This window comes from Vidua chalybeata, chromosome 7 (assembly GCF_026979565.1).
Source record: "Vidua chalybeata isolate OUT-0048 chromosome 7, bVidCha1 merged haplotype, whole genome shotgun sequence".
Classification (NCBI taxonomy): Eukaryota; Metazoa; Chordata; class Aves; order Passeriformes; family Viduidae; genus Vidua; species Vidua chalybeata.
In genome coordinates, this window is record NC_071536.1 from 22,750,966 (window position 1) to 22,761,535 (window position 10,570).

Sequence of the window (10,570 nt, forward strand, 5' to 3'; positions counted from 1 at the left end):
GAAATTCCAAAGCTTAAGCTAAGTGAATCTGTACCAGGTAACATGTGCAAATTTTTGCTTTCAAGTCAGCATCTGGTTAAACTCATATTTTACAAAGCATTTTCAGCAGGTCTCTCAAGTGTATTGCACATTGAATGTCCAGTGGGAAGTCAAAGCAGGTCTTCCACCTTGAGCATCTACGGATGCTCAAGTAAAATATTCAGAATGCCCCAGACTTGCTTTTTGAGTCAGTGCCTGGGATCAAGGAGAGTTCTTGTGGTGCATCCCCTCAGAAGGACAGTCCATACTTTGACTCTCAAATCAAAAATTAAATCTGAGTGCTGCAACTATTTCTTTGTTTCTCTGTTTCAACAGGGTGCTGTTCTGACTCCCTCCATGGACCACACCATGTCACTACAGCCTGCATCAATGATAAGCCCTCTGACACAGCAGATGAGTCATCTTTCATTAGGCAGTACTGGAACAGTATGTAGCAATTTGATACAAAATAGAACTTACCCAAGTAGAAAATACTGCATGTAGATCACAGTATCCCTGTGCAGCTTGCATGTGGGAAAAAGTAATCCTATAAGTCATCTTATGTCCAGTAAATTATTAGGAACTATTTCCATTTTAAAATTATATTCAGCACCTTTTATTCAGTCTATTAACTGATCAGAAATTGGAAATGAGTAAATAAAAATAGACCAAAACAAACGAAAGCCACCCAGGAGGTAACTTCAGAGTTGCATCCAAAAGATTAAAAATAGTTTTACTCTTTATATTCCTTTCTGCAACTCTAGTCTCTTGAAGTGTGGAACAGAAGTTAAATCAGAAAAGATTCAGACGTACTTCTAAACTGCAAGACCCTTCTTTTCAGACCAAGTGGAGTTAAAAAAAGAAAATATGATGACTGGGGTTAACAGAGAAGGAAAAGTCCTTTACATAATCTTTGAAGTCTAAATTTAAATTTTCTCAAAATAGATAAATGACTTTTCTGGAAAGCCTATTGATTTCAGACACAAAAGTATTTCTCTTATGTATATTGCTTTAGGGAAACAGTCAATATCTATTAAGCAATACCATGACAGGTATTTTGAATACTTTTATATTGGGCTTTCACTCAATGTAATGGTCTCTGTCTTTCTAGTACATGCCAGCCACAACAGCTATGCAAGGAGCCTACATCCCCCAGTACACACATGTCCAGACAGCAGCAGTTCCTGTTGAGGTCAGTATATTTTATAAAAGACCAGAGATAAGAAATATGAATACAATTTTTTTTTCCTAGGAAAATTACTGCTCAAAGGCAAATATTGTAACTGTGAATGCCACATGTATTAAAACTATAAAATGCCATTATCTCAACTAATATAGTCAGTATTACAAGAAAGAATTACCTGTACTTATGGTAGTACATACTCAGAGCAATCTGCTCTCTGAGCATAGCTCAGGCAAACCCTGTGTTTTGTCAAACATAACTCCAATAGTAACAAGCCAGGGAATGTATTGTAGTTTTGATCTTTCACTTAGTTTACCTGTGTACAAAATTATCTGCCAGCAGACCTTTTTTGCAAAGAATCCTGATTTGACCCTGGCATCTCAGGATACTCTGCATGTTTGTCTAATAAATCTCTCCATCAAACACGAATTTATTACTTTCGTTGGAGAGCATAACATAAGTAAGCTAAATAATTTATCTACTACTTTGGCTTACCTAACAGCCTTTCATAGGTCAGTACTACTTTAAAAGAGGAGCTAGACAAGGCATGCTGCAGCTCATGTATTCAGAATGAGTGCCAGACAGTCTCTTCCAGAGCCTGTAAGAAAAAAAAACATTTCATTTCAAAGAAACTCCAGAATTTGTTTGATTCATTTTGGTGCATCTGCCCATGTGGATCAGAGAAGTTCTTTTGGTAATTACCTGATTGCTCTGTCTGCCAGAGCACTCTCAGCTGAATTAATTGCCTGGTTTCTGGGGAGCCTGGTGCAAAGTCCTGTCTACAATTCTTTGTGTTGCCTAGAGCCAACCCCATCACAGTACTCATAGTGTTTGTGTGGTAAGTAGATCTCATTCTTCTCCCTCCCCTTCAAAAGGAGAGGGACAGAATGCTCTTTTACATCTACAGGTAGAAAATACTCTAGCAGTTATTTGCTCTCTCTATTTATATCTATAATGTCAAAAGTTTGAGAGGTTTTTTTTTTGCATTATCTTCAAAGCATCTGAGGAAGTACAGGCTCATTTAATTTCTCTGTTTGCTGAAATATTAATCTAGGTAAAGTTAACACCTCAGATTTGGAATACCTCACGTGAGAAATGTGATGAAAATTTCAGATTTGAAGACTGTTAATTGCATGAGTCAAGTGGAAATACAGATTGCAGGTAATGCTGCTTGATTTTGTCTCTCATGACTTGCCTTTTTATTTGCAGGAAGCCAGTGGTCAGCAACAGGTTACAGTAGAGACATCCAGTGACCATTCTCCATATACGTATCAGCAAAATAAGTAACTGTGAGGTAGGGGCTCATCCTGTCTCATGCAAGATGTGAATTCAAAGATGCTTTATTTTATAATTTACAGTACTCTGTATTGAACTTTTTTTAAATGTCATATAAGTAATAGTGATGATACTATCTGGGGACAGTGAAGTTGAATTGAACTTGGCCAGTGTCAAAAGCCAGGGAAGGAAACATGGGATCCAGAAATGAATTAATGAATTCCGAGTAATATTGTTTTAATAATTTCTCTATACCATGACTGGATTATGTTGGATTTTAATTTGTTCATTTAGCAGTGTGCTATATACAGAACAGCAATGGATTAATGCAAAAATGCAAGAATCAAAATGCTAAAGGGAATTGTACTGAAAGACATATCATGCCTAGTTTAGTGGTACATGTAGGATTAGAAGCAGCTTGGTGGCTGACCTACAGACCACAGGCAGGGAGGCAGTCTGGTAGAAATCCTTGCTGACCTTTTCTCCTGAAGGCTTCCCTGCTCATCCTTTTTTTCTAGAAAAAAAAAGCAGTTTGGTCCAGAGTTTTGTCAATTTGTTTTTAATCCATGTCCTCTTTTGGCTCTAATTCCAGAGTTTTACTTTCCTCCTTCAGGTTTCCTCTTGTTCTGCTTGCATGGCCTTCTTTACTAGCAAATCATTAGCTTTACCTGAACTTACTTCATACAAAATTGTTTTGCTTTCTGTACATTTCCATCCTAAAAATATTACTTGCACTAACTGTTCCCTTGTTCCCTTTTCCATGATCCATGTTTTAAAGTCCTGGAATTTAGTTCTTAGTTCTTCCTTAACTCTTTTTGAGTGCTTTGTAAGCCAGACAACTTGGCTACGTAATTTTTTTACATCACATTTTCTAAGACCTCACACTGAAAAATTCCATTCATCTGTAATAATGTGCTGGAGGCCATGTTAGAAGGGTTTTTCTACAGCCCTTTGGCATTTATTTGATACTGAAAAATCAAAATCAGTTATGTGCTACCATTGTGTGATATCTCTCTAAAATGTATTGATCCAACAAAACACACACTTTGGCATTAGCTTTGATCCTGCAGGTCAGCTGTGCTGTTTGACAACAGTGCTCTCATCCCCATTATTGGCATAACAGCTTCTTATATGGGAAGATAGAAACAAACCAATGGGGAAACTTGGCAAATTCAACAGACGCAGAGCCTGCGTAGCACAGCATATGACCTGTGTTATTCCTGTAGTCGGGCCAAATGCTGGCAACTAGAGGAAGCCCACATCCTTGATTTGCTTCCAGGGCAGGCAGCAAGCAAAGCCACAGGCTCTTCTCATTATCCATCTCCTCGTGTTAAAATCATGACTCCTGCACGTTTCTCATGCCAAGGCTGTTGCCTGGTGTTAACCGCTTTTCAAGGAATTATTTGTTTTGCCTTAAGTCTTCCCTGTGGGCATGTAAAACCTCCTTACCAATAGAGATCTGCGGTAGCCAGTGAAGCGAAGTGTAATCCTGCATGTCACATCCCCATCCTGCCTGTCTGTCCCAGCCTGTCAGTATCTCTCCCTATAGACTGAGGCCAGGCAGGAGGAACAGCCTTAAGTCTCCTGAAAGGATGAGTTGTTGTTGCCATCTGAGACACGTTTTGTATTGATGACTCTGTGTAGAATTCCAAGTTCTGTGAGCAATTCTGTGTGTTTGCTGTAAGCCAGTTCTCCACTTATTTTATTCTTCAGAGAGGCACTGTTACCTGTATTTATATGCAGTGGGAACAAGTGAAATCTGTGTCAGCAGAGGTTGTAGCAGTGGGCACGTGGGGAAGGTTAATATTACCCAGCTGATTTCAGCCTCAGAGCATGGCATTTGGTATTTGTGTCCCTGGAACATGCTGGTACTTGTCTTGTTTCAGACAGGTGAAGGGGAAGGAATCAACAGCTATTTTATGCCCTAAATACAGGGAACACTGCAGTCTCTTGATTGTTGTGGCTTTGTCACTGTTGTCAAGCTGAAACTTCTTTCTAAATGCACAATGCAACACTTTTGGGAATGTCTTATTTAAAGTCAGTACGCATATTCCCATAATTTGGGGGGTAAATTACAACTAGCACATTTGCATGAGTGGAGGCAGTCAATCAGAAATACAGTGTTTTTCCTCTGGCAGCTACATTTAATAATTTTATAGCTTCTTTTCAAAATGTTGCTCCTATGTGAAAGATAGTCAAAGGGACTTGAAAAAAAAAACCAAAACAAACCTGTTTTATATGCACCTAGAAATGTACAAGCCTTAAAATACCAAACTTTGCCTTGCTTTGAAAAATGATAAAAATTGTCTAAACTTTTTTGTCATTAGCTGGGTACTTTTTTAAGCCCCTGTGGCAATATAAGCCAGGACATTAAGAAGTCTGCCTTCAAATTTGATAAGCCCTGGCTTGCTGTTCAGTATCACTATCAGGGAGGCACAGTAGCTCTGTCTGAGCTGTCGTACATAGCCTCGTTGAGGCTGCACCAAAAGAAAGTTATTGTTCCTTTTCCAGAGCCTTGGGGATGGCACAGGAGTAGCACACTCAACCACTTTTGGTCGATTAAAAGGAGCAACAACAACAAAACAACAAAGAAGGGAAGAGCTTTGAGTGCAGCCTCACAGCTCCCCCGTGGGAGCTGTGTGTGCTGAGCAGTCCTTAGGGAGAGAGGGGGAGATGCAGCACAGGCTCTGTCCTGGTGGAGAGCCTTGTCCTGGGAAGGGCCAAGCACCTGCAGTGCTGCCTGTGTTACTCCCCAGGTTTATACCCAGATTCTTTAGTCTTCTCACAGCTATCTAAAATAGGAAATTAGTCCGTTTTGTAGACAGATACGTTAGAAAAAAGGTGTGTGATTGTAACTCTGCTCTAGCTCTGACCTTTCTGTGTTACAGATGTCCAGTGTTGACCTGGCCTGGAGAAGGGTGCAAAGGCTGAAACAATCATGGATTTTACTGATCAATTGTGCTTTAGGAATTATTGACAGTTTTGCACAGGTTCTTGAAAATGTTATTTATAATGAAATCAACTAAAACTATTTTTGCTATAAGTTCTATAAGGTGCATAAGAAAAACCTTAAATTCATCTAGTAGCTGTTCCCATGAACAGGTTTATTTTAGTAAAAAAAAAAGTTTTTATCAAGTGTTACGACGCAAAAAAAAAAAAACCTTCAAATTTCTGGGTATGCACAGATGACCACGAAGACTTATTCACGTGCATGACAGAATTTGTGTTTTGGTTTATTTTTATTTTGTTTGTTTCTTTTTATCTTTTTTTTTTTTTTTTTTTTTGTATGAAATGGATTTTCTGAAGTTTAAAATAGTAAAACATCTAAGATGATGTTCTGTGCTTGCAGTGTGTGAGTGTTGCTTTAGTGCAGTGTTGCAGTTATAGTGTCTGGTCTCTTAGCTTTCTGTTTTTCTTTTAATGTAGTGTGAAGTGTCTTATCCTTTTCTATAAATTCCAATTTGCCTTAAATCTTTCAATGCTGTAGCTGTTTCAGTAAGTAGTCCAAACTAATGGTGTAGAATGCTTTGACCAAATGAGCTGGTCTATTATGCCTTGTAAAACAGCAGCATAGGGCTTTTAAAGTTAGTCAATAAAAATTGCTGAAAATTTGGCTTTTTTAATGTGTAGTAAGTGTTTTTAATGATTTTTTCACATAATATGTAAGGTAGTGAAATGCAAGAGGGGAAAAATGTTTTGTGTGAAACACATTTTCTGACTGGGGAAATTTTAATAGTATAAATTGTTTGTAAGGCCATATGCCAATAGTTCCCTCTGGTAGTTTGAATGATTTAGGAACTCTGCTGTATGATGCAATGTAAAATCTTTTTTTGCCTTTTTTCAGAAACTAACTTGATGTTCTAGTTTTAGCATAGGTAGAGTAGGGAGTTTGGGGTGGAAATATCACCGAATGTTTATGTCCTTCCTTTATACTAATGATAGTGCTTTAGGATGAGGATTGTGCTGAGAGGTAGCAAACAGAAAAGTTGCTATTACAGCGAAATGGCAAAAGCTAAAGGACTCGTTTTCAAACATATGCTGAGATTTAAGTAAAAGCATAATTGATTGGGTACTAGCTCTCTATAGTAGGTAAATAAAAATAAAAAGACTTGGCACTTTTAAAAGGTAACTTTACCAAAGAACAAAGAGCCAGTAACCAATAATTCTGATTTGTCTCAGCATTGCGTCTTCTGTACTCTTTATTTTTGCCGGACCAGTTTGCGGTTAAGAGAATGTGCCTTTTTTGTACATTTGCATTTAGGTTTTATAATTTTAATTGATGTATGGACACAAAAGCATGAAGGAAGACTTGGATCCAAGCAGTGCCACACTTTACATCATCACTACAAGTGTTAAGTGTAAAGAAAACCAATTTTGAAACTATGAAATTCCTGATTCATAAATACACAGTTATTTGTACTTCACATATTAGATAATTCACTGCTATTAAAGCTTTTTATTACGATTGCATATGTTTTAAATTGAATGATAAATTAAGTTGTCTTCCAAAACTGTGTACTTCTCTGGTCAGCTGTATATGATCAGTTATCTACCTCAAAGTTTATTTCCTTTTGTATTGGGACAGGTTGCTGGCCCTCCCTGTTTCCACAGACCAAATCATCCTAGCTCAGGAGCTAGGGCTAAGCAGTTGTTTCTTTCAAGTATTTTTTAGTTTTTAAATTTTGTGTGAGTATTGGAGTATAGATGTCGGTGACATTTCATAGTTTCAAAAGTAAATTGCTGCTCTGAGAAGTGTAGATTCTAGTGAAATGCATAGTCATAAGAGATGTGTTTTTGTTTTTTCTTTTTTTAAAAAGTTGTGGTATTATTGGTTCTATGCTCCCTGGAATATTACTGCTTTGTAAAAGTCCAGACTTCCTGCAGCACCTTGCCTGTATTTGGTAACTTTCCAAACCTGGATCTCTCACTACTTGCTATTTTTGCATTAATTAAAAACTGCAGTATGATAGCTGTGTTAGAGGGAGGGAAGAGCTGCTGCCAGAAATGTCTGAACTAAGTGCCATACTCATTGTCTGGGTAAGATTTGGGAAATTTAACCTCTGTACATAAAGAAATAATCAGTTACTTAAACATCACATAGTAGACAGCCATTAAATTATAAAAAATTAATTTATGAAGAAAGACCTTTTGTACAGATTGAAAAAAAAAAGATTTTCATAGAGATATCTATATGATCAAGAGAGTTAATTTTTTATTTTTGTTTTACTAGTGCCACAAACTTGCCAGTGGTAACTTATTTGTCCGGTTCAAGATAACTCTGTAGTTTTGTTTCCTAGGACTTGTTGTTAAACGCCAAAAGACATTTTTGAACTGTAAATTTGATTAGATTGTTAGCTTTTTCTGTTTTATTTCTTTGAAAACTTTTGAATAAAAAAGATCCAAAAAAATGAAAATGCATCGTCTTTTTCCTTCAGACCTTCCTTTATTGGGGGAAAACCCAAACAGGTTATGGTAAAACTTCTGTGTTTATTTTGAAATGTTAGGAATTGCTTTCTGCTTGACAGCCTGGGATTTTTTCTCCCCCGTCTTTCATCAAAACCAAATTTTAACTCTTTCATGCCACTCTACAAAGTCACTAATTCTTTCAAACAAAACAGGAAAAGATATATGAAAAATATAGGATGAGATGTCTGACTTGGATGCAAGAACTCCGTTCTGCTGTGTGTCAGCCCACACAGAGAATTGTGTGTAACCAGGCTTGTTTGCTGTGGCTGTAAATGCCATTTTCCTGAGGTAAGGCTGGAGGTGGAGAGTCACTTTGGTAGCTCATGGCACAGGATCACTGCCTTCAAATGCTTTTGTCTTCCCACGTGTGCTGGCATTGGCTGCAATACCCAGTTCTGGAGAGCCGAGGTGACACTTCAGTGGGATTCAAAGAGATCTCCAGTGTTGGCCTTCCAGCTGCCATCTTTAAGCCCTGCATTTCTTTAAAGGTAATCTCTGATTTTATTATCCTTTTGGCAGGATCAGTATTGCTGGTGGTGTGTATCAGGTAGAGGACTGCTCTGACCAAAGTAAGGCTTGGGAAGGCAAGAGAGGAAGAGTCAAATTATTGCGTCTGCTCAGCCAAATGCTTTACCCACTTCATGGTCTTGACATGGCTTTGGGTTGATGTGTGTGGCAGGAGAGGGGCTCTGGCCTAGCTTTGGGCACCTCAGGGTGCCCCCAGTGGCACAGAGCAGGGCTGGGTGATCCAGAGGGCTCCTGCTCCTTGCTATGGGAGCTCGATGGGCAAAGGGGAGGCTCGCTAACCCCAGACTGTGCTGCTCTGGAGAGTCTTCTCCAGCCTTGGAGACAGTTCTTCCCATTGCTCACCTGGCTTGAGGGATCCCAAGGGCTCTGCCAGCACCATGGCAGGCCAGGCAGCCTGCTGGGGATGGCAGGTGGGGGCATGCTGCTCACAGCCTGAGCTTTCAGTCATGCAGTACTCATGTGAGATATTGAGAATAAATGTGTTTCCAGTGGAGCTGGCAAAGCAACTCACCTGGGGAATGGGAAACTTAATTTACAGTTGCTTATGCAATGAAGACGTCCTCAACAATTATAACGCTAACTGACCCAGGGGAATGGCTTGAAGTTGTGTCAGGGGAGGTTCAGGTTGGATATTAGAGAAAGGTTCATCACCCAGAGTGTGGCTGGACAGTGGAACAGGCTCCCTAGGAAGTGGCCACAGCAGCAAGCCTGACAGAGTTCAGGAAGTGTTTGGACAATGCTCTCAGGCACATGGTGTCACTGTTGGGAATGGTGCTGTGCAGGGCGGGGAGCTGGACTCGATGATCTGTGTGGGTCCCTTCAAAATCAGCATATTCTGTGATTAATGGAGAGAAAAAAACACGCTGTGCTACTAAATACTCTACTCCTGTAACTGAAAAAAATACCATTTACCCATTTGGGGGGTCATTTAAATATTGGCCCAGTATGTTGCCTGTCCCAAATGCAATGCATGAGAAGAAGAATACAGAAAAGTTTAAAAGGGTTTTGTTATATTATTCATGTTCATCACCATACTGAATTAATCTCAGATTAATAAGCATTCTTTTTAAATTAGATATGAATACCCCTCATACAAAAGCTGTATATAAATAGACTCAGAATAATACAGGCTGGAAATGTTTTTTGCTCTCTCTGTATTTGCTTTTCTAATTATTCCTATGATAAACTTAGCTTTCTCAGTATATTTGATAAGACAATGCTTTTTTCAGGTTAGTATCTTTTGCCTGATCTAATAAGGTTGTGTGCATCATTCCTGTCAGGCAATATGCGGTAATACAATGTCTTTATGTAATATATTTTATTGTATATAATAAAAGTCATTACCAACTAGTTTGTTCAACATTGACTCCATCTTCTTGCATACAGCCTGTTTTGAACCCTACTTGCAAACCTGCTGTTAATAATGTTTTTTACCTGTTAACAAATATGGGTAAGTATCAGATTCATGTGGGATGATTGTGTACCAATATAAATGTTTTGTGCAAGATCTTGCACCAACCCTGTTGTTTTTTGGTTGTTAGTGATTACAATGCAGCCTTTCTTTAGGCACTGAACATAATTTTTTATCTTTCTCCATTTTCTAAGTCAGCTACTCTGGACAGGTGCAAGACAAGTGCAAGCAATGCATTAACAAGCAGTATAACCAAGTACTGTTGAGCAACTGAGCCTTGCTAATGACTGCATATATTGGGCTGGAACAGAGTAAGTCAAAGTAGTCTAAAGCACTTTGCTGGTACTGTGTGTTAGCTTTTCAGGGGAAAAAAGTTAGTAAGTGCTTCTTTAATTTATGCCAAGGTACCTCCACCATACCAGACAAAGTCATGATTGACTAAAACTGTGCCACCTAATCTTCCACAGAAACATCATATCAGAAATGCATTTTATGTGCCAGAATATTTGCATGGCTTTGTACTCCTACTCCTCCTGTGCACACTTCACTGCACTTTTTCCTTTTGCTGTAGTCAACCACTCCAAAATTTTTTGTCAACTTCCACATGTGTTGGAATAAGATAATCTGTCCTGTCCAGCAGTACCTTCTTGTGAAAGCCAGTGTGTTTGGTGACATTTAAGACACGTTAC

General features: G+C 38.7%; 1 protein-coding gene across 4 annotated transcripts in view; it reads left to right on the forward strand.

Annotated features, from left to right (window-relative positions):
- RBMS1 (RNA binding motif single stranded interacting protein 1) overlaps positions 1-7,890 on the forward strand; it is a 143,273-nt gene extending 135,383 nt beyond the window's left edge. For all 4 annotated transcript variants that reach the window (XM_053947727.1, XM_053947728.1, XM_053947729.1 and 1 more), the window contains exons 11-14: positions 355-465; positions 1,130-1,210; positions 2,411-2,495; positions 5,365-7,890. In XM_053947727.1, the coding sequence (XP_053803702.1) occupies positions 355-465; positions 1,130-1,210; positions 2,411-2,488 (270 nt within the window). In that variant the 3' untranslated portion in view covers positions 2,489-2,495; positions 5,365-7,890. The remainder of the gene's footprint in view (positions 1-354; positions 466-1,129; positions 1,211-2,410; positions 2,496-5,364) is intronic.
- Positions 7,891-10,570: the final 2,680 nt, after the last annotated feature.